The following is a 26301-nucleotide window of genomic DNA, read 5'->3' on the forward strand; positions in this document are numbered from 1 at the left end:
TCCACGCACGAGGTTTGATCAAGGGGTGTTACAGACGATATGTACATGGCCTGATTCTCTAGGTTCTTCGGCACGTAAAGGCGGAATACGTTGAGAGAACTCGGAAACTTGAACGTTGTTGCGATTTATGGACCACAGTCATCAATGCCAAAATTGGCAGAGAGTTATCCACGCTTGTGTGAAATACTGGGACGCGCAGGGGATATGAATAACGGCGCTGGGCGAGCTTTTTTTTTGCTTCTGTATTCGGTCTGAGGGTCAACCCTATCATCAAACCACGTACTCTATTCCAGCCAAGATATCGGGCAAGATGTGAATAAGATGTTGTAGACCGGCATTATATGCATTTTACACAGGTTCACGGCGAAGGTGCATGTGAATGTCCAAAGAGAAGCCTGTTGTTCATCTCATCAAGTACCGATATATGGAGTGTGCCTGGGAAAGATAACATTAAGATGGCCGGTGTCGGATGGTCATGGCAAATGATTGCAATCTTTAGTAATTACAAAATGGAAGGATGTTGCAAGGACCGTTGCGCTGAGGGGTTAGTAACTTATCACTCACATAACCAAACTTGCGATCAAGTTAGGGATCAAACGCCAGTATTTCACATATAACTATGGAATTACCAATAGACGAAAATACAACTTGCAAAGGGCAATGAATCTTTGCCGCTGCATGGGGACATTGAATAATTGCCGCGGATCTATGATTAAAAGAATAGATGATTTTCTTACACGATTTGCGGTCCTTTCAAGCGAGATGTCATGCATGATTTTCGGATATCGCTGCAGCTTTCACATTTCTATGCTTGTTTGCAGGAGTAATTTACTTGGTACATACTCTGGCTGTATACCACAGAAATATAGTCGTGATGTCCCAAGCTTCCGTCTACAGCTCACTACTTGGACGGTTGCCCCACACTGTCTTCTTGATATTCAACAATTCCGTTTCAAAAACAAGAGTAGCGCCTGCCGGGATCTTGTCTCCCGCACCGCGATCACCATATCCTAATATCAAAAGAGGTTAGCAGCCTGCCGGCCATGTAAATGGGTGTTTCAAGTCGACACCAACCTAAGTGTGCGGGAATAACCAGCCGCCTCTTTTCTCCAACGCACATGCCAACCAGACCTTGGTCCCATCCTTTGATGACATGTCCCTGTCCAAGAGTGAAATCAAACGGCTGGTTCCGGTCTAACGAGGAATCAAACTTTTCGCCAGTGTCATAGAGGGTTCCAGTGTAGTGCATAGAAAGGACGTCTTCAAATGCAAATTGTAAGCAATGATGCTAGTTTCACACCCACTAAAGTAGAGTGACACCACGCAAGACATTAAATTCAGCGGAGAGTCCACAAGTACCTCCAGCGGCCGCTGTTTCTTTGCAATCTTCTTTTGGAACACGTTTTTTGATTCCAATTTGCAGCTGAGTTGGTGGGGGTCGCTTGGGCTTTTCCGCTGCCGCTTGGAAAGGAGCAGACAGCAGAACGAGAACCAACGTGAGAAGAACGAGTAAATTGGGCATTCGGAGAGTGAGCATGATGAATGATCTCTTGCGCGCTCCTAGCGAGGGAACTACGAGCAGTGCTTCATGTGTGCTGTGCCACACCGTCAGGTTTCCTAATCCTGTGTACGAATTTGAATGGTCCTTCGCCCATTTTCTACAAGATTGAAATAGTTGTGTGCTGCCATTTATCCCACACGGCACGAGAAACAGTTCCGCGACAGTCCGACATGGTAATGAAGAGGAGCACAAGTGACTTTCCGCACTGATCGTTTACACATGAAACCATGGCGATTCTAAAGAATCGAGTTACATGCCTTGGATACTGTGCGTTATTGAGTTTTTGGTAATGTTGCTCTTGTTTCACTTCAGACTTGTAGTAGACCGTGATAAGCCTGCTCTTGCCAAGCTTTCAGGGTTGACCAAGTCGATGAGCGTCATTTCCACTGCCATGTCCTTCTCGCATAATGCGGCAAGTCGCAGAGGGAAGAAAACGGGTCGTTGGCCACCATGGCAACAAGCAGCTCTACAGACAGTGTCATGTGACTGAACACCTTTTGCCAAGAACAATTTTAGTGTGCAGGTGGTAGAAAATGTCACTAGGGACAAATTCTCCCTCCAACCCACTACAGCCGGTTCTAATTTACAATTAGCCAGCTTGTCCAACCCTTCATAACCTATCCTGCAAACGAGTCCCACCCCTATCCTAACTCGCTACAGGTTCCAGCCTGGGTTGAACTGGGGTACGTGCAACCAACTACAACTAGGCCCAATTACACATGCAATACATTACGGTTGGTTCTAACCGGGTAACTAAGCCCACCACACGAGAGAAATCCTACTAAGCCCTTGATTCCGAAATTCTTAGTCGGAGGATGTTCAGATACTAAGGTAGATCAGAATAGTTCGACTGGATAATCCGCTTGGGAAAATACAAAGATAATGCATACCTGCGATCGTAGCAATATAGTAGTAGCAGCGTTTGCAAGGGGTTATGTTGTTGTTGTTGTCGGGCGGACGAGGTCCTCGGCACCAGAGCGGCATTCTCATGATGATGGACTTGAGAGTGCTGCGTGAGCGTTGCGCAGATGCTTCGAGAGTCGAGGATGGGTAAAGAGGAAAGGGGAAAGAGACAGAAGCCCCCTTTTTATAGACCTTTGGCATGCGCCTCACTGCAGTTTAAAAAAAAAGTTACATTAGCATGCCACACCGCTGCATGCCTCACCGCTTTGAGCGATAGATGGGGGTGCTGATTATGCGATATGACTAACCGGATTAATCCGGATAATAATGAGTTCTAGTGCCATTTTCATACCTCTAAAAGCTTAAAATCTTGTTTGTGCGCGGATTCGCAGTAATGCGCGGTTGATTTGTCCGAGGTGTGATCATGAAGATCGTTCGACAAGAAGTTTTCCTTTTTTCTAAGCGGACCGCGCCGGACGGCTGGGGGTTATCAACGGACGATACGGGTAGCTGCAGGTGTGATGGATATCACCCCGCCTGAACACATTCATTTTGTTTGACGGTTTCCGTGTATTGCACCGACTGATAAAGGAAAAGTTGAAAGTGTTGTCGTTGATTTGTCCCCTCACATGCACAAAGGGAGGTACGCGCGGCCTTTGCTACCACAATGGACAGCTCTTTGTGCTCGTCGGTATCAATATCCACTAGAGGTGGTACGCAACCGATTCAGTTATATTCTTTTCTTCTCCCCTGATCTTGTCCAAGTGCGAATGTCAATTTGAAAAAAAGGAAAAGGAACTAGTACAAAAAAGAAATTCTGCCTTCCAATTCGGGGTTTACTTTCTGTGTTATTTTACGTTTCCCACCCAGCCAGAGGGCTTGCCGGGGGGATATAAAAAGTAGTGCTGGGCTTGACATGGAGCCCCCTTTTGGCGCTCGTTCTTCCTGCTACTAGTACCTCATTGTGGTGATTGCATAGAGGAAATAACCAATCCTCCCTGCATCAACCCATCAACACCATTTTGCAAGTGTTTGCCCATATATTTGTTCACCGCCATTTGAGCCTGGCATCCCAGTTATCATGAGTAACGCGCAAGACGTAAAGGTCGGCCACACTGTGGAGAACCTCCAAGATCCGATCGGCGCCTTTGATGACATCAAAAAAGATGTGGAAGCCGAGGTTCATACGGAAAAGGAGGGTGAATCCCAGGCCGTGGATGAATTGGTCGCAGCAGCCGTCGAAGAAACCGACGATCCTGCTACTCCCGTCATAACCTTTAGGTTCATTTCTATGAGCATCTTTTGGGCTGTCGCCGTTTCCGGGATCAATCAGTACATGTGGTTCCGTGCCTTGCCCATTCAGCTTCAAACTGTCGCGGTCCAACTGCTTTCCTTCTTTATGGGTAAGAATATTTTCATGTCATTCGAGAAGGACCTAAACATTCTCAACATGTAACTTGACTGCTTTGCGCCTGCAGGGAAATTTTTGGAGCGAGCCCTGCCTACCACCAAATATCACCTCCCACTCATTGGTGAATGGACTATGAACCCCGGTCCGTTCAACAAGAAGGAACACTGCCTCATCAATGTTTTTGCCAATGCTGGCTTCCAGAGCGCTTACGCTGTCGATATCGTTGGTAAGTGCGAAATTGAGCGCGCCATACCAATGTTTGCTGTATTGGGATCACTCAGCTGGCTCTGATTTCAGTTATTCAACGTGCTTGGTATAAACAAAACTGGGGAGCAGCGTACGGAATTCTTCTCGTACTCACGGTATGAAGCATTTTATGCACACTTGTGTCTGTCGAATCTGCTTCATGGCTTCTATTTTGACGTAGACACAAATGTTTGGGTATGGTATTGCTGGTATCTGCCGAAATATCCTTGTGTACCCCCCGTCCATGATCTGGCCGACCAACCTTGTCAGCACAACAGTAAGGGCATTCGATATTTATGGTGAACCTTTATCCATTTGGGAAATCACTCACAAGTTTAATATCTGTTAGTTCTATAACACTCTCCACGGTGCCAGCACTGGCGATAACCGTAAGTAATAGTACTAATTTTGCGACAAATCCTTTCCATTTTATTCATGTGTCATTGGCATTCGCAGGCGGACGTCAACGATTCTTCGGGCTTGTCTTTGCTGGCGCTTTCATCTGGTACTGGTTTCCAGGATACATTATGCCCATCATTTCTTCCCTTTCGATTATGTGCTGGTTCGCACAAACAAACCCTATTGTGGGAAATTTGGGATCAGGTAGTTTGGGAATGGGAATTGGAAACTTTACCCTCAACTGGTCTCAAGTCATTGTAAGCATAATCTATCGCATTGATTGCCCTGGATTCTTGCTCACCGTTCTACACGGTGACCGTAGGCTTACTTGACGTCGCCCCTTGCCTACCCCACCTTTGCCATTGCAAACATCTTGGTCGGTGCCCTTGCCATCTTCTGGGTCATTACCCCTTGGATGTACTACACCAACTTTTGGGACTCCAAGCTCTTCCCTATCCTCTCTTCTGGCAACTATGCCGTGCTCAAGAATGAGACAACCGGTGAAATGTTTGCTGAATAGTATGTGTTGATTTGGCTGCAATCCGCCCGGTTTAATTGCCTGACATGACTATTTTTGGCGATAGCTACGACATTGACCGCATTTTGACGCCTGAGAAGACGCTCAACATGACCGCGTACAACGAGTACTCTCCTCTCCGCCTCTCCACTGTTTTTGCTTTTACCTACGGAGTCAGTTTCGCTGCCCTTACTTGCATCTTCACGCATGTCCTTCTTTACAATGGTATGAGGATGACTTTGCCTACAGAAGATGATCAGCCTTTTGAGCGACTGTATGCCTCTAGGAAAGGATATCTGGCAACGATTCCGGAAATCCAGGACCGAAGATGGCGACATCCACAACAAGATGATGAAAGCTTACCCTGAAGCCCCCCTGTGGTGGTACTTTTCTCTGTGGCTCGTTACTTTGGCCGTCAGTATCTTTGTGGCTGAATATTGGGAGACCCACTTGCCATGGTGGGGTGTAATGCTTGGTGAGTTTATGTAGACTATCTGCTCTTGATGACCTCAACAGTATAATTCACGCACAACACCAGCGGCTGCCATGGCCATCATTACGACGATCCCCATCGGTATCGTGACCGCTACGACGAATAACATGCCTGGAACGAACGTTATCACCGAGCTTGTTATTGGTTATCTCTTGCCCGGGAAGCCTATTGCCAACATTCTGTTCAAGGTATGTGTTTTCTGCTTAGATTGTAATTTACGAATAGCCCTAACATACTGATTCCTTGCAGACCTACGGTTATATTGGACAATACCAGGCAATCACCTTTTTGCAGGATCTAAAGCTAGGTACGCGCCTCTTCCTGTGGCCTTTACATTGACCATCAGGCTGACAATTGGTATACCATTTTCTTATTTTTCAGGACACTACATGAAGGTCCCTCCAAGAGCCATGTTCATTGCTCAAACGGCTGGAACGCTTGTCTGTGGCATTATTCAATACCTCGGTATGGGTGATTGGTGGTGAAGGAAGTTTTTGCGACTGCCGCTAATCGTTCTCGTAAATGACCCAGTTATGGATTCCATTATGACCAACGCAATCAAGGATGACCCAGCCAATGTAAATCAATGAGATGAGATTGAGTTGATGCGCTGGAAATGAAGCTAATTATCGTATTTTATTTATAGATGTCACCAAACTCCCAGTACCCTACGCCCAATGCCCATGTGTTCTACTCAGCATCCGTGGTGGGTATCGCCTTCACGCTGTTGCAATTCTGTAACTTGGACTGCAGTCTCATCGTTTTCAACCAGATTTGGGGTGTCATTGGACCTAATCTCATGTTCGGTCCTGAATCGCTCTACAGCGCCATGTATTGGTTCTTCTTGATTGGCTTTTTGGTATGGACGTGGTGCAACCTACTCGTTTAATGTCGCCAAGACTTTGCTCAATTCTGATTCTTTGAGAACAGCTTCCGATCCCTGCTTGGCTGCTCCACAAAAAGTACCCCAACTTTGGCTGGGACAATGTTCACTGGCCCGCCATTCTGAACGGCACCCTCTTGATCCCCCCAGCTGCCCCCGTCAACTATATGTACGTATCCTTTTGCCATTTGCACTTTGTGCGTTTGATTGACCTTGACCAACTTATAACCTATAGTACCTGGGGTATTGTCGGTATCACATTCAACCACTACATTCGCAAAAACCGGTCGCGGTGGTGGAAGAAATACAACTATGTGCTGTCTGCTGCCTTGGATTGTGGAACCATTGTCGCAACCCTTGTCATTGCCAGGTACGCTCTTGTCTTGTGACGACAGCGTTCGTACTCTTCATGTCCTAACTTGCCAACTTGCCAACTTTTCAGTCTGTTACAAAACGGATCCTACAAGGCCGACATGCCGGAATACTTTGGCAACAGACCGTTCCTAGACCCCGCCACGGGCGATACTCAAGAATACTGTCGTATCGATCACGGCGACCTCCTTTAGACAAACCTACTCTAGTATTTTGTAGTTTACATGGTTATCTTGCTTCCAGCCTGGTGCTGGATGTGCTTAGTGATGTGTTGGTCAATGTAGATCAGTGTGTTTCATTGGAATAAACATCATGATCAGCAATACTAGTAAGCCAATCGCGTAAGCCATTATGTCATCATGAACTGCGCACCAGCATCCATTCCACCAATCAAATGCATTTTTCATTTTTCAATCTGCGCCACAGCGCAGTTCTCCATCGCCTATAAAAAAGCGCCGTTCCCCGTCCCCCCTCCTGTTTTCTTTAATCCTCTCAGGCCTTTTGGCTAAGATCAAGTGTAGTATCTGTTCTATTCAGTCTGATAACTGAATCTGTTCACATTGTGGACAATTGTTATCAAACTAATTTTTGAATTCCGCTGGGAGTTGATGGGCTTGCCCTAGACGCCTGGCACGGGTGTCCCCAGTCTTGCACTATCTCTGGGTGACGCCGAGGGCTTATAAAGAGGAAGAAACAAATATGGCATTTTAAATGGGAATTGAATTTAATTATGATTTAATGCATGTAATACTTGTTGAGAATTTAATAGCATGATGAACGGCGGGTTCATTTCTAAAGTGTCAGCTGGGCGCAACCTGTCGGGAGACCTCACTGTAAAACTTGAAAGACGTCGTAGGATGTGGACCGCTGCAGGCGAGCATGAAATGCTCTCAAGGTGAAAGCATGTGTGTAGCGTGCACGGACCTTGATTGCCTGCCAGGTATCAGCATTTTTAAGTAGTATCTACCTTATTGATGCCATGTGGTTGTCCTTGCACTACAACAGTGGTTGGCGTATACGGCAATTATCAGACAGTAGGACCATTACTACATTTGCTCGTTTGTACATGTATAATAATAAAAAAAAAGAGTTAAATCCTCCAAAAAAATAAAATCAAAGAGAAAATCAAGATACAAGAAATGTGACGACAACCCTAGCCCACCGATTCTCCATCATCATCGTCCCGCTCCTTTATCTCCGCCCCCTATTCCTAGTTTCCCCTTTTCTTTCTCCTTTTCCTTTTCTTTATCCTTTTCTTTATCCTTCTTCCCAATTCCAAACCATCCCCACCCCTCCTTGTCCCGATCCTTATCCTTCTCCCCTCCCCAATTGCCAACCGCATCCCCCACGTCCGAAGATCCCGCACCATTAGTCTCTTGTTTGGTATCCCCCATGATAGCAGGCAAAGAAGGTCGCTTTCCTAGTTTCTTTTTTGCTAGTGGTGGTTGTATTGGAGTGTTTGATAAAAGGGGATTGGAATCTGTTTGGGATTCAGAGAGTGCGGTATTGGGTTCAGCAGGTGGTGCAAGCTCTTCTGATGGCTTCATGGAACGTATGAGATCGCCAGCGTCAAAATCAACAGCCGTGTAGAAAAAGATGTAGCCACATCCGACAGCGTTCGTGTCTCCATAGTACTTTTGGAGCTCGGATTCTTCTACAGGCTACAGGAATACGTGATACCGTTAGGTTGGAGCCATGATCGGGTGTTGACAAGTAAAATGCGTGGGACTCACCGAGACATCGTCATCGTCAAAGAGCAACCACTGTTCGTGACTCTTCACCAAGGTAACGTAATGGCCATGATGTGGCCCACTCCCAATATGGACAATCACAGCAAATAGCCTATAAAGCCGATCGGGATCTTCCGCATCATCCGTGGTGTTAAAAAGCCTAAGCTCCAAAGGAAATGGAACACGATAGGATAGTTTGATATATCGCTGTAGTTTTTCTTGGTATTTAAACCGTTTTAGATGAACCGCAAGAATATTTGGTGTCTTTTTCACCTTCATTCTCTTTTGGGCTTCTTGAAGGCTTCTACATGTGTCGCAAAAGAATTTATTCTTTTGACACAGGGTTTCCGATTTCGAAAAGTTACGAAGACAGCTGCTCAGTGAAGAATTTGGTTCCACATCAACGGAAAGATCCAGGAACGCTTCATCTCGGGAGGTGACTGTTTCGCAGGTGAGGCATTTGGTCTCGTTGGTAAGAATGCCTTCGAAAAGGGCGTGGACCCAGCTAGCGGGTTTATCGACGGGCTCTTCTAATGTGCCGTTTGTTGGTGGGAAGACGGTATCAAATGCTGGTGGTATTATGGCAGATGGCAAAGCCTTTAGCTTTTCCGAGAATTCCTTTCGATGTCGCAAAAGTATTTCGGCAATTGCGTTTAATAAATAATTTAGCATCTCGTGCGCGTCTTGATGCATTGTGCTCCGAAAAAGCTCTGGTCAGAGAGAACAAGAAGTGTCATCATTAGCGCCGTTGCTTGAGACCTTGTTGCATTTTTACGCGGCGAAAGCCGTACCATTCTCTTTTTTCAGAATCGTCACAAATTGTTGAGGGGCGACAACACCAGTCTTTTTCTTTTGTGATGTTATCTTGACAAATAGCTCGTGTAAGGCGGACAATAGCGTTTCCTGGTTCGCCTCCGCAGGTTCAATTCCTTCCAGAATTGTCGGTATTGGCGGAGTAGCTGACTGAGAAATAGGCTTATTTACTAGCGAGCTTTTCGCTGAGCTGTCTTTCCGCTTCTTTTCCAGTTTGACGCCATTTTCTTTATCTGTTAAGCCCGACCGTTGATCCTTGCCAGATCCGTCTGCGCGAAAGTAGCCATTGAGAGATGTGGTGGATGATGTGGTTCTTAGGTTTGGTGTTGATGGTGGTAGCGCGATGTTCTCGGACGCGGCGGTTAGGAGCGCTGCTGAGAGGGGATAAGAATATTCTTGCACGCATTCTCGAAATGGTTTGCAAAAATAGAGGGCTTGCACGACCGAGTTGCAGTAGCTGTGTGCATGAAAGCAAGAGAAATCGTATATGCCATTAGCGTCATTTGCTCACATCCAACGCGCGCGGCTTAAATTTGGACCATCACGGATTTCCATACCAAGTGTTGCCAAACTGCAAAACAAAGACGCCCATCCGCATTAGTATCAATAAACCAAAACCAAAGGCACGTCCAAAATGACACATACATTTTCCAAACCAAAGTATCGATCATTGCCAGTGTTCGCCCAATCGGATGTTATGCTGCTTGGCCGTCCACCGGCACTACCCTGAGGTTCGAGTAAAAGACAGCGTGAGCAATTTGCAGCTCATTTTCCAGTTGGTGCATTCCTTTATCCCCAGTACTTGCGCCCTCTCGCCAGTTCTCCAAGTATACTTGCAACACAAATGCGATACGCGCCAACTTTCGACCCGTTTCACGGCCACTATAATTCTTCACCTCCACGCACAGCTCGCATAGGACCCAACCAATAACGCACCATATTTCCAATCCATTTCAAAAATGACATGACTCACGCCCCGCACGGGTCCGCTTGTCCACGCCTCGCAAACTTGACTTCCACGGCACGTCGTTAGAAAGGCCGTTTTTGAAAGTTCACCGGTGATGCCGCAACGAGTTTGTCCACGATACCCAGAGGTACTTTCACTTGGGAAGATATGCAGCAAAGAGAGTTTGCTTTTCAATGGGAATACCTGAGCAAGGCGAGATTCAAGATGCCAAAACTGGCGAAAGGCTGGAGATTTCAACAGCTCCTGCGAAGTGTTGAAATCATGGCTAAGCCACTACAGAAGGTGACTGTGCCCGCTGATACTGAACTAAGTTACAAATAAATAACAGGCATTCTTGGATCATCCCAAAACTAATCTATAATTCAAAAAAGTGCAAGCTACATACAGAATTAGTCCGGGTATTGGCTAGTTTTAGCATTGGCTGTAGCAGGTTATTGCCGACTCCATCCCGCAAGAATAGGTCCATTTGCTTTCTCCCCTTCCGCTATTATGTTCAGGAGATTCTCCTCCATGTGCTTGGATATAAATGAAACACATAGATGAGCAAGTGCCGCCAATTTTTTTTCTGAAAAAGACAAACTTGATGAATGAATCGTACCTTTATCAAATATCGCCGTCGGCCCACTTGACGAAGGCAGTTCAAGTGAACCTGCAAGTCATTTTGCACTTGTGCCAGTTCCTCCTCAACAACGGTCGTCTTTGTAGCCATTATCAGAATCAACGCCGAATAATACACACACCACATGCTATAATAGCCGATGAGCTTCGCGTCTGGGTCGAGTCGAATGGCTTTACGCAATAAATGGGCAATTCTACGAGCATGATCGAGACATATTGCGTACGCCGCGCCAGCAGACTCTGACAATCCATTCTCGCTGGGATGATAATGGGATTCGAGTACAGTTGGAAGATGGAGAAGGATAAAGCCACAATGATAATATAAATGCGCGTGGAGGGTGTTCCAGGGTGGAGGTGATTTGGACACGAGAGAGAGAGCAAAGTGATCCCACTTGTCAATGTTATGGAACCAACTTGGTGTCGAGTTCATCCAGTTGACTAATGCTTGTTCAAGCTCTGCCCGCGTTTTGCGACGTTCTTCTAGAATCTTCGCAAGCGCCTCTGGGCCGCCCGCAGGGCTCACCTGTTCGTTGGCCATGCGATCTCGCCGGCCGTCGTCGATAGCCCGTTGCACCATCGTGCCAATCGTTCCTGCAAACTTGAAAGCCTTGGTCCATATTTGAACCACAACAATCCATAATGTCATCGAGTCAGGCTCAGTTTCATTCGATACGGGTGGCTCGTCGTTTTCGTCCATGATGCTCTGCCACGTCGACTCGGTGCCCGGAAACTTTACAGCCCAGTGATGCACAGAATCACCAAAGCGAGGGACATTATCTATTTCAACCACCGGTTTATCCTCATCCTTGATAATAGGTGGCAGATCCATCATGCTCGTGTCAACAGCTTCCAAAAACCAGAGACAAGACCAAATCCGCCGACGAGTTTCCTTTTGCAGAAACGTCAACGGACCATGCACCGAAACAATATCTGGATCCACGTTCAAACGAAGTTCCATTGCCATTCGAATGCACAAAGCGAGGATTGAATTCCGAGCACTGACTGTAGAGATTCATTCAGATAAAGACGAGCATAGGAAAGGGAGTTTCACATTGCTCACCTAACCCGAGCGTGTTCGCGGAACTGGAAAGCATTCCAAGCCCTAAAACGGTGTCAAGGTTCGGTGTCTCTAGCAATTGTGGGATCATCGAACGTGCTTTCCAAAAGAAATATTCTGCGGCGATGTACGGTGGCAAGCCTCTTGCTTCGGCGTACGCCTTGAGCGCCGGATGGTCAGATAATGGTGCTGCGCAGGCACATATCGACATAACCACAAACATGGGCTGTCGATGTAACGATCGCATAAACGTTGCCTCATGAAACGGTAGCATGGTGGCGGCGCTGTAATAACACTCAAAGAACACTTGGGCTAGGTGTCTGATCACTTCTGGCGATGAAACACAGTCGGCAATCGGTCCTTCCAGTATTGGGCCCACAGCGTAAGGGCACATCATGTTATAGGGGACGTTACTCGCAATGAGAGCAGGGGAGCGGATGGAGAGGTTCGAGACTCCTGCAACGATCGCATCGTTCCCGTCTAAAGCGGTCTCCGGGCCCGTGACGCTGATCGGCGGACAGGTCGCGTTTTGTGGCTTCTCTGATACCAAGGTATCATTTTCGCCGCTCTCCCGGCTAGTGTCACTACTACTACCGATCAATATTTCCTCCAACTCTCTCACCTGAAAAGACATGCATGTTTTATACTCTGAGGGATGACGGAAACCAAAATTTTAATTTCTCACTCTGGACTCCAGCATCCGGATATAGGCCGTTCGATCATAGCGTCGGCCTCCCCGATTCTGACTTCGACTTCCGCTGGCCCCACGGTCCCGAGAGCGACTATGTGGACTATACACGCATATCTAATCACATGACCAATATTCAGCTTTGTAGCAGATACTTGTCGTTATCCCCAGCTTCAACCAACCCTTCCACGGGCCGCACATGCTCCACATGATGGTCTGGCCGAGTCACACTTTCTTCGAATCCGATAACCTGTGCGCGAACAAGTTTTGTACAGTCAATTGCTGTGAGCCCTATTTACGGAGCATGCATCATACATCTGTCGCACGCCCACACTTCGTCCGGTTTCTCTGCAAAAGGTTTATGCTTCACTTTCTGCGTGCTCCTCGAAGCACCCGACTGCTCCATGTCCAAACCGCTTGACAAATGACGAACAGCTGTGCACCGCGACAAAGGGCTGTTTCCTGACCCCGCGGACTTGAAGTATTGGGCGAAAATGTCGCACTAATGGCACGTGATTGTAATTTGTGGAAAGCGGCTTGCTGGGGCATCGGAGCCTTTCTTACGCCATTTTAACTTTTTGTCCCGCTTTATGCAAGTATTGGGGATTTCATTCCAAATCAAACAAATGGAAGCACGAGTAGATCGCATGCAGATATTCAATGCAAGGTTGATCAACCATTTTTTGTTAGATTCGGCTATGGACGCTCGTTTGCAGACTTGGCGATGCATTTCCTGCTCTGGCCATCCCCCTGTCTACAAGACGTAGTGTGTGCGGCCGCGTGAAGAACAAGAGCCCCAAAGGATCCGCAGGTTCCGGCGGTTGCGGGCGTTCATCTACCGTCGTTTTTTGGCTGTATGATCTCGCCCCTTTTTGAACCTTTGCACCCAAGCGGACTTTTGATTAGATGCGCAATGTGTACGTAATATCATCACCATGGCAACATGCCAAAGGGACTAAACCACCGGCTGCCACAAAGTCGATATCAATTAGCACGTAACGACATCACCTTAGCACACACACAAATTACCAATGCTCGGAGTACGCACACTCGTACGTGCTTCGCCGCGGGCAGTTTTCGTTCCTGTTCGAAGGGGCCACGGACATGCTCATGCACCGAGGGGTTTCGAGCCTTCTGGGTACTTTTTGGGAAGGCCGGTAAGTTGGTGGACGGCACTGAATGGCGTGGCAAAACTGTGCAAAATGTCTGTTAGCACAGGAATTGACTTGCGGATATTGCACGACCGCTGCCAGAGAACCTTTGTTAACTTGTAGAGACTAACTCCTAAATTTATAGAACGGAACCAAACGTGATTGGTACTGGTGGGAGCCTCTCTGGTATTTTGGCTACTACGGCACATTTGCAACCTTTTTCATCTTCCAAGCTTTCTCCGCACGACCTACGTAAGCGCTGAATCGTACTCCCGACGCTAGAGTAACATGGAACTTACAGTAATCGTTTTCAGACCTACCGAAGCAGCCAAACTCGAGGCCCATCGCCGTCTCGCCGAGCGCGGGGAAACATTCGGATGGCCTTTCCCAGCTGACTATGGGTTGGTGAAGAAGGACGCTAAATAAATTCTTTTAAATGAAAGGAATGGGGAAGGAGATAAAGATATGGTTCCGGGAAACTTTGTAAAACAGTGGATACACCCGGAATAGATGAGCATTGGAAAGGCCTCATACTGGGCGAATATTAGGCATTTGAGCAAATGCCGCTTGTCATGTGGATGGTGAAGAGGCGTGCATAACAGACTAGATTCAAGGCACTGTGAGTTTCGCATGAAGCAAGTCCTCATTCAGAGTGTGCATCGAGTCATGTTCAACACCATTCAAACATCGGACATGCATCATCAATTTTGCCCCGGTTGATATTGACTTGCGAACACAATGTTATACTCCCGGTAGAGCGAGCCAGACGAAAGAAAACGCTGCAATGGCAATAATTCACGCGGACTGTTGCCCGTAATACCACAACAAAAAGCTTGCTTCACACAGACTAGTCAATCCGCATCATATATTTATCAAATATAAGAATCAAGCTGACATATCATCAAAAACCTCCTTCATCCGTTCATAAATTGGGAAGAACATGGAACAAACACAGAACCACCAGGTCGACCGCGCCAGTCCACCCGTAAAGAATGCAGTATAAACTCGTGGCCCCACGACTCGTCCCTGTTCGACCAAAACTCGTCTTTGGTCCCCAACTATTTCCCGGGCAATCTGCCCCATAGTAACTTTTGAGTGATCGGCTCTTGTCATAATCTTGGTTCTGATTACGTCAAAGGGGGTTGTGAGGAAAGCTGCCAAGGCACCGGCCACGCCTCCAAATAGGGTTGATTTGACGGTTGTAATTGATACTTCCTGCGGTTCCATTGGGTCGAGCATGTAGGTTGGTGGCACCGAGGAGGAGGAGGAAGAGGGAAGAGAGAGACGGTGATGGAACTGCTTCAAGGTGTCATATGTAGTGAAAAGGATGGCCATGAAAGGCCAGTCCCGAGCTGTCGTGCTCCAGAAGCCTCTAAACAGGCCCGCTGGCCCTTCTTCCTTCAAAATCATTCGGAAAGCATATATGGCGGTCGCACGGCCTTGCGATGACTTGTCGTAGTGGCCTGTTTGCAGACGGGCGGTGATAACCTCGCGTGGAACTTTGACTATGGAAGACACAAAGTCACCAGCTATGGCAGAGATTGCGGATGTAGCCATGAAGCCAAAGGAGGGAAGGAGAGAGGTATTTGCGGTTGACGCACTGGAAGCTGACGTGATGTGACTTTTGCAAACTTCATATGTTGCCCATCGTAGACCACCCTGAATTGGAGATGGCAAGATCAGACATGACAGCTTTATAAATGAAGCTCTACAGCAGCGGAAAACAAACCTGCGGTCCGGCGCCCAAAACACTGGCCAAAAAGCCTCTTCTCAAAACTCTCATTGTTTCAACATTAAATAGGCCCTTCATATTCGTATTCCGTCCAGACCCGGCCGCAGCCTGCATGCGGGTCTTGAGAGTGTCCAGCGGGTGCATGACCGCAAAGGACGAGGCTAAGGCGACTGCTCCCGCGCCAAAACTATTGCGGATACGTTGGTATTCGGACAGCTGCACACTAGCAATCGCCTCGGAGCTGTACTGCTGTTGCTGCTGTTGGTGGGTGAGGATAGAAGGTGTCGGCATAGTGTATCGGTGTTGGGCAGTCGCGGACATTCTGAGACAAAGGGAATCAGGTCCAGGCAGCTTCTCGTGCTTTCGAAAGGGTGACGGTAAAAGGTAGTCAAGCAAGGAGGAACCGTTCGTGATAAAGAGCCTTGGGGTATAACTTTGGAAATGTCCCAATCCTACAAGAAAACCCAAGAAAACGGGAGGAGAAGATGAAGGAAGGTCGAGGTTGTGCGGACGGTGCCCCAATTAAAAAATGCGGAGAAGGACCTGCAGGGGAACGCGGTTGGCGACAAAAGATCTTATCAGTGATGAAATCGGAAAAATATTAAACCACAATGGATCCGGATTGCATGACTCAGATCACGGGAAATGAGTCATTCAGCAGCAGGGAAGACACTTTGGCAAATGCACAGTGGTCTGAAGATTGCTTTTCATCCGCCATGTCCGCCTTTGGTTTTGCAAAATTCGCTGCCGCGGCACGCCGACCGCACATGCCGCGGTTGGACAGTGAAGCCAACCTGTCAGAAGCCGCGGTTGGTGCTATTGAAGTACTAGATATCACAGATCCAGTTTTGCTAGGTGCATCTTCGTCCTCTGCGGCTGGACCTGCCCTCCCGCAAAGGGATCCAGATCGGCAAGCGGGTAGGTTGTTCTTACAAACCTTAGTGCGTGGTCGAAGCGCAACGCAGGTCGAGCTAAAACCGAACATGTGTTAGCTTTTACGAACGGGTCCTCATCTCGACCTGTGCCACCTGCCCCAGAAGCCACCAGAGAACCTGCTTCAAGAGCGTCCCGCTCGTCGCTTCCATATCAACTGCTACCGCGGACAAGTTCTCGGACGTTTGACCGAATATCACTGGACGATATAGAGGGAGAGTCGTCCGAGTCTGACGTTGAGGACGCGCCACAGGACGGTGGTCTCGAACACGGTGGACAAGGGGTTAGTTTTGCAAGCCAATTGATACCATTTCAAATGCTTACTGTCTTGCGGTCAAACCTACTAGTCACTAGGTGGAGCCCACGTATCAAACAACACGATAAACGTGAGTGTCCGCCATGTAAATCCCCATTCCGTGCAGCATCTCCGCGAAGAAGCGGATTTCGACAATACATTTGAGCCTCCGCACCCTGTTGGCCCAACATCGACACCCGTATCAACACGATCGTCGGGTGTCGCGGACCTGGATTCCTTTGTTCTCAAGTATGTCGCTCCTAAAAACACGTCTATAATTGGTCATTTGACACCTTTCCTTCACAAAGACCTATACCCATGGGCCAAAAGCTCCAATGTAAAATTATCCGTCGCAAGGAAGGCATCGACAAATTATACCCAAAATATGAATTGTACATCGAAGAATCTGAAGAGTCACAAGTGTTCATATTATCTGCTCGAAAGCGGAAGAAATCTAGCTCTTCACATTACATTATTAGTACGACACGGTTTCCGTCTAAACGTGATAAGGACCATATTGTGGCTTCTGTAAGGTACGATTGTACCATTTTGCAAAACTGGCAGATAATAACGGCATCTGATGTATTGAGTTGGATTATCCAGATCAAATTTTTTGGGGACAGCGTTTGCGATCTATGGCGTGGACGGCAGTAATGTAAATGCCACAGATAAAGTGGAGGAACGACGGCAAGAGTATGGGGTCGTATTATATGTGGGTTTGCCCGTGTGGTGAGAATGGATTTGACAAGTCTTTTATACTAACATGCCTCATTTTCACAGGAGCCTAATCTTTTGGGATTCAAGGGCCCTCGAAAAATGACCGTCATTCTTCCGTCCATGACGCGTGAGGGGAAGCGGATTGATATACGACCGTCCGATGTTAGTATATCATCATGAGTCTTCACATCATATGTTTAGCACTCACGATACCTTGTATAGGAGAAGGAGACGCTCTTTGGACGATATCGTACTCGAAATGATCGTGATATATTGACCTTACACAATAAGGCACCACAATGGAATGATGGTGAGTTCTCACGTATGGGTAGATCATGTACGCAGAGGAAATTTACCGTCTGTATTTGGCGTAGAAACGCAATCGTTTGTGTTGAATTTCAATGGACGGGTAACGTTGGCCTCGGTCAAGAATTTCCAGATAGTCCATGATAATGACTGTAAGTAATCTCGCAAACTGTTCGCCTGTGACATTTTGTTGATGCGGAACTCTGTTTAGTGGATTATATTATCATGCAGTTTGGCAGAGGTAAATTGAGTCCATTGATTGCAATGTGTTTGCAAATTGACTTACTTTGAGTGGAAATAGTAAGCGAAGATACATTCACCGTTGATTTTCAGTATCCCATGTCGTGCATTCAGGCATTTGCCATCGCGTTGACAAGGTGAGTAGCTTAGATACAAGGTGACAGAGAGTTGCCATTTCTTATTCAAAGTTTTGTAGCTTCGATGCCAAGCTGGCTTGTGAATGAAGTGCACTCGCTGCAGTCGTATTCATGGTTATCCTGCAAATCAAATGTATGTGTGTCGTTACGTCTGTTACGAAACTCATGTGTTACGTAGTCCAAAGTGGAAGGCAGTTTGAATCACATTCAATAGCTTTCACTTGGTTTTGTATTATGTACTATAATGCCACTATTTACTGACGACTTAAATACAATATGTAAATACATGAAGGTTTAAATAACAATTGATGGGGGGCTAGATGAACCATGTCAGCGCTGCGAGCATCGCCGAAAACGCTACCAGCGCTTTGGGTACTCCAGTGCCAGCTGCCCCTGAAGCCAACGCCGTTACACCTCGACTAGCTAACCCTGTTTGACCTAAATCCAAAAAATCCAACCGCCCACTCCCCGCCCCATCATCTCCGGCAATATACAAGAACGATCCATCTTCATCCATCTCCATTGTGAAGACATTCACAAAGGTCGTAGTGATCTGACCCTTGAGGACTCCCGTTGTGTCATAGATGAGCACGCCGCCTGCCCCGTACAAGCCCACGTAAATGTCACCAGTTTTGGGGTGTGGAATCACGGAAGAGACCACGGGATGGTCTTGCGGCGGATTAGGATAGGCGGTCGAGTTGATGCGTATGAGTACTTGTCCCTGGGAGGACGTGAGGTTCCGCGTGCCCCGAAGATCATATCTCCATATATTGTTGGAGCTGTTAAACCACTGTTGAAGAATAGAGTTTCTTTAGATGGAAAAGTAAGGGACCGCGACAATTCATGCCTACCTCTGCGACAAAGAGGGTTTGTGAATTTTGCATCAACCACATCGCCTGAACAGTACCCCGGAGCTCCCCGACCATGCTAGAATTGGTATTCCCAGCGCTAGGCGGATCCGCCGTCAGAGGTGTCACCACCGGTACCCACCACAGCTTGGTCCCTGATGCTGCGTACAATCCGCCATATGCATCAAGGGCACTCAAAGCCGTTACCTCGCCAGTACCGTTCGCTAGTTTGACTTGACGTGGCGGGCGAGATGCGTCCGGTGTTTCCCGAGGACTCAAGTACCCGTAAGGTAAAACGGTGACGGACGACGTAGACCGGTCCGCCAGAAAGAGGAGGTTTTGAGGAGTCTGGAGTTGGTGATGTTTCACGGCCAACGCAGTGTAGACGGTATTTGAAGCTCCTTGATCATTTGTGTCTGGAGATGACCATGCCCATGTCCATGACGAGCTAACGTTTGTTTGAATGGCCCAGACTTGGTTGTTTTGCACTGATGTTGCTCCCGTGATTTTGCTAGGGTTAGCCGGTCCCAAGCAGAGCAAGGCATTGTTTTCAAGGCCCATTCTGTTTCGCACAAGAGAGTGAATACGTGCAATACAGGAAAAAGTCCTTGTTGACGACAACTTACGAGCGAATAGATTGAAATGGGTTTGTGCCAAAACCGTACTTTGCCGACCGAAAGTATGCGAGCGACTGTCCTGACACATTGTGTGCCAATGCCACTAGAAGCAATAACAGGAAGAAGGCCATTTGCACCTACGGCTGCAATGGGATCTAGGGGGCCGTATCAAGGGCAAGGCGGGCAGAAAGGCGCTTTTTGTTTGGCGCGAGGCGGAGATGGAAAACGACTTGCCTTTCCTTTTGCTGCGCAATTGCTGTGCCTCCATTTGAGAGGCGTAGTCACACTATCTGTTGCCATATCAGATGGCTGTGCAGTCTATTTTAGCTTAATTGGGTTAAAGTACTCAACAGCTTTCGCACACGGCCTTCAAAGGATCTCCGACTATTAGCTCAGGAAATTTCACATGCCGCCAAGCAAAGCAAAGGCTCCTGTAACGGGAAACCGCCACGCTCCTTACTCTAACGGCCACCGACCAGAGCATTCAGCAGGGTATGCCTCGTCGACCCGTTCGGCAGAAGGCCGACCAGCGCCGCAAACCAAGAAACACAAAAGACCAAGCACTGGCATGTCTTCCGGTCAAGCTGCTATTGCAGACTTGGGACTAATGGAAGGAGAGCCGGGGTCAAGGGGGCCAGCACCTGCGCGCAACATACTATGTCCTTTTGCGAGTTGGTCGCTGTACTTTCCTGCTGGTCAGTACCTCGCTTGGAAAACTGAACACGTACCCGCAACTGACTGTTGGAACAACAGAAACATATGTAGAGGGCCACGACCTTGTGCCCATCATTCAGGGATTCATGCAATATTTTGATCGAATCTTCACATCGGAAGGAGCAGCACATGATGTAAGCAAGACCTCGTTATCACATACGGCTCACAATCGATTGGCCAAAGCTCATTCGCATATCAAGCAACATATAGGAGAACTTCTGTATAATCAGCGATGCGTGATATCGGTCGATTTTTGTCACCTCAAGGCAAGCTGCTCAGTGCCTGAGCTAGAAGGCCGCGTACGGATGCAGCCGAGTGAGACTTTGGCCTGCATGAGTTTGGCAGCGAGTGAAGTGAGCTTCTATTACGTTGGGTGCAGAGAGAGTAGCTCGCTCTGATTCAGGCTTTAGGTTATTGAAAACACTCGAAAAAGGATGGGTATCGACAAGGTCAATTCTACACAAGGACTAGGCTTCAAACGCACAGTCCGACTGGTGAATCTTGATGAGATTACACCATTGAAGGATCTCAAAGCAAACCTTATGAGTACGTGGGCACAACATGGGCACCATTCGGCTTTGAGTTGACCTATCCCTCCAGATCGATACATCAGTATACGAGGAACAGTGGTGCGGATATCGACAGTCAAACCCGTTCTCAGCGAAATGTCTTTTATCTGCAGTCACTGCGATGAAATTCAAACGGTGAAGTTCATGGATGGACAGTACAAAACACCTTCCAAATGTGTCCGGTATGGATGTCAGAGCCGCAAGTTTACTCCTGAGCGGGGCCCTGAAAATGCCGTATCGGTTGATTGGCAGCGTATTCGGTGAGTCTAAATTTCGCATTTGGTTTCAACGAAAGCGTCTGCTCCCGTTAACGCTTCTTTGCTGTTAGACTCCAAGAAAAACTGGCTGATAACCAGATAGATTCTGGAAGAATTCCACGCACTGTCGAATGCGAATTAACTGAGGATTTGGTTGATTTGGTAGTCCCCGGAGATGTTGTTTGCGTTTCAGGCATAGTCAAAGTACTGGCCTCTGATGAAGGTATCTTCTGCGCATATTTTGGTGCTAATAACCTCTGCTGACCTTCCTCCAGAAAAGGGAAAAGGTCGAGCAACTCAAATGTACAGCTTGTATATTGCGGCAAATTCTTTAGTGAAGGCTGGAGGTGGCAGCGGCAACAGCATGACAGACGATTCATCAGTAAATGACGATGATGGCGCAAAGACATTCACCAAGGACAATATCCGCTTCTCAAAAAAAGAACTTTACGGTGTACAGGAGATTTGGGGGAGTAAAGATGTGTTCAAGTTGTTAGTGAACTCTCTGTGTCCGGCAATATTTGGTCACGAGATGGTGAAAGGTATTGCTCTGAATATTGAGTGCCTCCGGTGGCTAGGTCGTCAATCATCCAATTTCTACTGTAGCTGGGCTCCTGTTGACGTTGTTAGGTGGGCGACAACGTGGAGATGTGGAATCATTAGAGGTGACCATTAGATCAGATCCACATATTTTGATTGTAGGTAAGTAGATTTGCTCTAGCCCTGAACCGGATTTATTGGAACACGTTGTAAATTAACTTGCACAGGTGACCCGGGTTTGGGAAAGTCTCAAATGCTCTCCTCAGTATGCAAGGTCGCACCTCGTGGGGTGTACGTCTGCGGAAATGCAACGACCACAAGCGGTCTGACGGTCACAATGGTGAAAGATAGCGAAACGGGGGAAACGGCTCTGGAAGCAGGTGCTTTAGTACTTGGAGATCAAGGAATCTGTTGTATCGACGAGTTTGACAAAATGACCGAACATCAAGCGCTGCTGGAAGCTATGGAGCAACAGTCTATCAGCATTGCAAAGGCAGGAATTGTATGCACCTTACCAGCTAGGACAAGTGTAATTGCTGCCGCTAATCCGGTTGGCGGTCACTACAAGTGCGTTTCTGTTCGTTTGATATGCCACTTTTAATTGCTAATTGCGGATATGTTGGAACACCTGTCAGCAAGGCTAAAACAGTTTCTGAGAACCTGCGTATGAACAGTGCCTTGCTTTCACGTTTCGATCTGGTTTTCATTCTCCTTGACCGACCGGATGAGGAGATGGATATGTTCCTATCAGAGCACATCATAAAGGTATTGCATCGCGATGTTGCGACGAACTGATAAAGTGCATTGACGTGCTATGCTTCGGCAGCTACATTCTGGAACTATAAAGACGGAACAGTCAGACGGCATCAAGAAGTATGGTGAGTTGTTCCTTTAAGCTACAGCTACTTAAGCACACTTGAATCTAATGTTCTTGGGATCTTGAGCATCAACAATGAGCGCTGCGGGGGAAGGTCATGAAGAGTCCCAACACGACGATCGGCCTTTATCTGAGCGACTGAAAGTTGGTCAAATGGATGAAATCGACCCTATACCGTTTCCACTATTGCGAAAGTATCTAGCCTACGCTCGGCGATATGTACAGCCCGTGTGCGTAAAGTGATGCTTGCGAGTACCTTGATAGCACCTATCGATCATGATTTTCATTTATAGTCTCACATTCGAAGCGGCTAGTGTTCTTCAATCGTTTTATCTTACTCTCCGAAGGTATTTCGTAAAAATACTTTTAGGCGAAGATTGCGCGACTCATTCTTCCAAATAGCAAATACCGCTCCATAGATGCCACACCAATCACCACACGTCAACTTGAATCTATGATCCGCCTATCAGAAGCTCGTGCCCGTGCTGCTCTCCGTGACCGCGTAACGGTTCAGGATGCACAAGATGTGGTTGAAATTATGAAGTTTAGTTTATGGGATACGTATCAGGATGAGATGGGGGGACTGGATTTTGATAGATCTCAACATGGTGCGTATCTCCAGCGGGCAGCGAACTCTAAAAGGATGATGCTTTTGTGACCAATTATCGAACTAGGCACCGGGATGAGTAAAAAGGGTGAACCAAAAAGGTACGATTGCTGTACCTTTAACCCTGTAATGTACTTGCGCACGAGTTAAACGCCTTGGTTCCTAGATTTGTCGCAAGGATACACCAAATCGCTCAACACAGCGGTAATAACCGATTCACGTACGAAAATCTCCACCAAGTAGCTCAAGGTAAATGCTTCTTTATACCGTAAAAGTATATAAGGGGGCTGCAGGTCATAACAAATGCATTGACATCTAGAAATGCGTCTCAACTACGATAATTTCCAAACGCTAATAGAGACATTGAATAATCAAGGTAATCTTTGTCGTTGAAATGGAATACATCGCTGTGCTCAATTGCATTGCTTCTTAGGGTACTTGCTAAAGAAGGGATACAGAATCTACCAATTGGCGACCATGTAAGGGTGTAATTTGCGAACGAGAATGAATTGTAAATAGTGTTCAATTGTTCAATTTCATGATATCATGTAATGTTTCCTGTAAAATACAAGTGCTTCGGCTGATTATGGACTCAAATGTCTTTGGATCTGGTGATGGGCCAAAGGGCCAGGAGCTTAATCTCTCCCAACTCAACATCCTGGGTTAAGCAGCACGAGAGGTATGTACCTGAAATCGATCCTGGCTGTGATAACATGCAAAGATGGACATACGTGTTGAGTCTGTCGCCTTGCGCCATTGTTGCTGTAGTTAGAGGTAGAAACAGATACTCGTAGCGCGTGCCGAGCGCAACTAGGCTGAACAGTGCAAAACTGTTCTTGACGTAAGCCTAATCGGCGCAAATGCTGCCTCTTGACAACTAAAGCTATGAGTTCCATCCGGCGATAGCCCATGCAGATGCTTGTTAATAATAATGATACAAGAAACAGCAATGATGGGTAATGCATTGACTATACACATTGGGCTATGCTACGATGCCTATAACAAAATAGCTAATCTAAACACAAAGGGAGATTAAATATCCAATGACTATCGAGCTCTTAATTGTAAATATACAGTTTCTCTCCAACAGTTCTCGGTATCTCCACACTTTCCGCTGACTTCTTTTGCTCCTCGCTCCACTCTTTGTTAACATATACATCTTTCGAACCCAAACTGGGATCGTGGTCCACGTCAAACTCTCGCACGCGCCCGAACGCAACTTTTAATGCCTCCTCGCCAATCTCTCGTGCAGTGTCTCGTTCGGTGAACCATCCGTACACGCGCCTTGGGAAGCCTGTCCAGCCGGATTGGTTTCGCCCGGTAATATAGCCGAGTTGGGGGAGAGGGAAGCTTGGAAGATTGTGTTCGGAGAGCTCAAGTGGTGGCTCGGGTGTCGCTGTGGCTTCGTCGTTTGGGGTATCGGAGGGCGCGTCCGTTTTCTCTGAATCTGCGTTTGTGGTCGGCTCGACGGGGGTAACTGCTGCTGGTGGGGGGCGTTCCGCTAGAGCCCCTTCCTTCAATCCCCGTAGCACTTCTCTCCACGCGTTTGGTCCAACCGCTATCAGTCCTTCATCAGCAGAGTATTTTGGACGTTCCAAAGGGTTCCCCAAGGCAGCATATGGGTTGGGTTCGTATCGGTGGCCGGGAGGGAGTGCTCGCTGCTCGTCTTTTCCTGTCCATATCAAATCACGAACAGTGTGGTGAATTTGTCCAGCGGCTTTTGGCTCGACGACTTCGTAGTCTAGCGCGGCAGAGTCGAAAACTGCGACGAGATCACGACAGTAGTTTCAGCAAAATGTCGGCATTGGATATTTGACGACAATTTCGCACTTACCAGGTTTAATATATTGCTTGAACCAATATCTTGCCCAGTGAGTTGGAGCAACGTATACTTTAACTTTCCTTGGCACCTCCCATGTCTGCATTGGTTCGTTCGCAAGAATGGCTGCCTTTTGGTCCAGCTCTTTTCTCACATTGCGAAGATGATATTTATCGTAGATTGCGAGGCCCGTGATAGTTGATGTAGTGCCCAAAAATATGCACCAATTTCGAGAGGGTAGTCGGGATTTGAGGGACTGGAGGAGCGACATCTTTGGAGGGCCCTTGTGGGAGGAATGGAGCTTTCTTGAATTTTCAAAGTCGCGGAGTTCGCGCTATGAAAAACGTCTGTGCCACTGTCGTAGTTGCCATGGCCACCAAGAGTCGACATCCAACCGTGAATTCACTAGAATTCACTAGGAGAGACATCTCTCCGTTCATCAGTCTTTCATGCTTCACGTTTTTATGTCATTACCTGTAATGTCCAGTGCCTTACCGTAAGCAGCAGCAGCGACCCCATCACGGACAGTAGGAAGAAAAGTCAGACGTGCTACACCAGGCGTTAGTGGAAAGCAGTCTCTTTGGCCCCATTCAACATTCTCCAGAGCGACTGCCAGAACCAGTCAATGACTTCCATGGCTTTTAATTTATTGATTTCCCACCTGTATGATATATAGTGGACACGTTTGAAGGTACTCTGCTGTGCGAGGATACATTTGCTATGCAACATCAAAGCTGCATACAGGGCCTTGCGGGATGAAACCCTTACGAACGGTAACAGCCTTCACCCAACTGACTATTCTGACAGCTACTAAAAGTGTTTAATTACCCTACATCCATGTGAGCGCGGTCATTATTCGCCTTGCAGTGTGATACCCGACGAAACTAGAATGCAGAAGCTAGCAGCGATGTTTTGATCCTTTAAAATGTCAGCAAACACCCAGTGTTCCTGTTGCTAGAAAAGGGAGAAACCCTTAACTACCATGAGCCGCAGTTAAATCTTGTTGGGAAGCTGACTTGCATAGTCATTCCGCAAAGGCCATCTTTTGAATTAAACTCTCAATCCGAGGACCGCTGATATATAGCTTGCAGAAATACGAATTTATCAAATGGTAGATTGCCGCCTTCCATCTAGAAAGTACGTCAGCAACGCCATCTCCGGGGCTAAAGTATGTCATGCTTATAGGAATCTTGTATACAATAAGAACATCCTACATTAGTCTGGCACTTGACCCTTCAACCTGATCATGAACTGCGATACGCTGTCAGTAATGCCCCAGCCCCG

General features: G+C 47.3%; 10 protein-coding genes across 10 annotated transcripts; 4 read left to right on the plus strand and 6 right to left on the minus strand.

Annotated features, from left to right (window-relative positions):
- Positions 1-558: 558 nt before the first annotated feature.
- Positions 559-1821, minus strand: SPPG_02361 (uncharacterized protein). Its single transcript, XM_016750652.1, has 3 exons — positions 1360-1821; positions 1075-1260; positions 559-1010 (listed from the first exon to the last, which is right to left on the minus strand). Exons 1-3 carry the CDS (start codon positions 1535-1537, stop codon positions 892-894), a joined length of 483 nt encoding a protein of 160 aa, XP_016611353.1. The 5' UTR covers positions 1538-1821; the 3' UTR covers positions 559-891.
- Positions 1822-3545: 1724 nt separating this feature from the next.
- Positions 3546-6979, plus strand: SPPG_02362 (OPT family small oligopeptide transporter; the record flags this gene model as incomplete). The annotated part of the gene is made up of 17 exons (XM_016750653.1): positions 3546-3867; positions 3943-4101; positions 4173-4237; positions 4303-4420; positions 4578-4777; positions 4843-5027; positions 5105-5262; positions 5324-5512; positions 5576-5718; positions 5780-5837; positions 5912-5995; positions 6062-6108; positions 6177-6236; positions 6303-6389; positions 6461-6582; positions 6649-6783; positions 6856-6979. The coding sequence occupies 17 exons, from the start codon at positions 3546-3548 to the stop codon at positions 6977-6979; spliced, it is 2256 nt and encodes a 751-aa protein (XP_016611354.1).
- Positions 6980-7795: 816 nt separating this feature from the next.
- On the minus strand, positions 7796-10499 carry SPPG_09016 (uncharacterized protein). The gene is made up of 6 exons (XM_016757169.1): positions 10265-10499; positions 9974-10054; positions 9886-9899; positions 9307-9785; positions 8519-9225; positions 7796-8446 (listed from the first exon to the last, which is right to left on the minus strand). Exons 1-6 carry the CDS (start codon positions 10292-10294, stop codon positions 7961-7963), a joined length of 1797 nt encoding a protein of 598 aa, XP_016611355.1. The 5' UTR covers positions 10295-10499; the 3' UTR covers positions 7796-7960.
- Positions 10500-10591: 92 nt separating this feature from the next.
- Positions 10592-13095, minus strand: SPPG_09017 (uncharacterized protein). Its single transcript, XM_016757170.1, has 6 exons — positions 12974-13095; positions 12841-12908; positions 12656-12775; positions 11974-12592; positions 10894-11915; positions 10592-10810 (listed from the first exon to the last, which is right to left on the minus strand). The coding sequence occupies exons 1-6, from the start codon at positions 13062-13064 to the stop codon at positions 10727-10729; spliced, it is 2004 nt and encodes a 667-aa protein (XP_016611356.1). The 5' UTR covers positions 13065-13095; the 3' UTR covers positions 10592-10726.
- Positions 13096-13512: 417 nt separating this feature from the next.
- SPPG_02364 (uncharacterized protein) lies at positions 13513-14682 on the plus strand. The gene is made up of 4 exons (XM_016750654.1): positions 13513-13575; positions 13637-13815; positions 13955-14061; positions 14124-14682. The coding sequence occupies exons 2-4, from the start codon at positions 13690-13692 to the stop codon at positions 14233-14235; spliced, it is 345 nt and encodes a 114-aa protein (XP_016611357.1). The 5' UTR covers positions 13513-13575; positions 13637-13689; the 3' UTR covers positions 14236-14682.
- Positions 14644-16078, minus strand: SPPG_02365 (uncharacterized protein). The gene is made up of 2 exons (XM_016750655.1): positions 15539-16078; positions 14644-15468 (listed from the first exon to the last, which is right to left on the minus strand). Exons 1-2 carry the CDS (start codon positions 15860-15862, stop codon positions 14695-14697), a joined length of 1098 nt encoding a protein of 365 aa, XP_016611358.1. The 5' UTR covers positions 15863-16078; the 3' UTR covers positions 14644-14694.
- Positions 16079-16232: 154 nt separating this feature from the next.
- Positions 16233-18484, plus strand: SPPG_02366 (uncharacterized protein). The gene is made up of 11 exons (XM_016750656.1): positions 16233-16459; positions 16534-16757; positions 16822-17018; positions 17078-17302; positions 17373-17481; positions 17550-17648; positions 17709-17796; positions 17861-17944; positions 18004-18033; positions 18094-18169; positions 18229-18484. The coding sequence occupies exons 1-11, from the start codon at positions 16258-16260 to the stop codon at positions 18254-18256; spliced, it is 1362 nt and encodes a 453-aa protein (XP_016611359.1). The 5' UTR covers positions 16233-16257; the 3' UTR covers positions 18257-18484.
- Positions 18381-19839, minus strand: SPPG_02367 (uncharacterized protein). Its single transcript, XM_016750657.1, has 3 exons — positions 19644-19839; positions 19021-19579; positions 18381-18959 (listed from the first exon to the last, which is right to left on the minus strand). Exons 1-3 carry the CDS (start codon positions 19763-19765, stop codon positions 18486-18488), a joined length of 1155 nt encoding a protein of 384 aa, XP_016611360.1. The 5' UTR covers positions 19766-19839; the 3' UTR covers positions 18381-18485.
- A 174-nt stretch (positions 19840-20013) lies between these two features.
- SPPG_02368 (uncharacterized protein) lies at positions 20014-23793 on the plus strand. Its single transcript, XM_016750658.1, has 18 exons — positions 20014-20329; positions 20388-20482; positions 20549-20701; positions 20759-20894; positions 20949-21177; positions 21246-21397; positions 21450-21716; positions 21781-21876; positions 21942-22281; positions 22350-22479; positions 22541-22592; positions 22659-22821; positions 22885-22938; positions 22994-23199; positions 23266-23299; positions 23365-23447; positions 23518-23574; positions 23632-23793. Exons 1-18 carry the CDS (start codon positions 20041-20043, stop codon positions 23679-23681), a joined length of 2586 nt encoding a protein of 861 aa, XP_016611361.1. The 5' UTR covers positions 20014-20040; the 3' UTR covers positions 23682-23793.
- A 289-nt stretch (positions 23794-24082) lies between these two features.
- SPPG_02369 (uncharacterized protein) lies at positions 24083-25316 on the minus strand. The gene is made up of 2 exons (XM_016750659.1): positions 25033-25316; positions 24083-24960 (listed from the first exon to the last, which is right to left on the minus strand). Exons 1-2 carry the CDS (start codon positions 25286-25288, stop codon positions 24257-24259), a joined length of 960 nt encoding a protein of 319 aa, XP_016611362.1. The 5' UTR covers positions 25289-25316; the 3' UTR covers positions 24083-24256.
- Positions 25317-26301: the final 985 nt, after the last annotated feature.

Source organism: Spizellomyces punctatus, assembly GCF_000182565.1.
Source record: "Spizellomyces punctatus DAOM BR117 chromosome Unknown supercont1.3, whole genome shotgun sequence".
Classification (NCBI taxonomy): Eukaryota; Fungi; Chytridiomycota; class Chytridiomycetes; order Spizellomycetales; family Spizellomycetaceae; genus Spizellomyces; species Spizellomyces punctatus.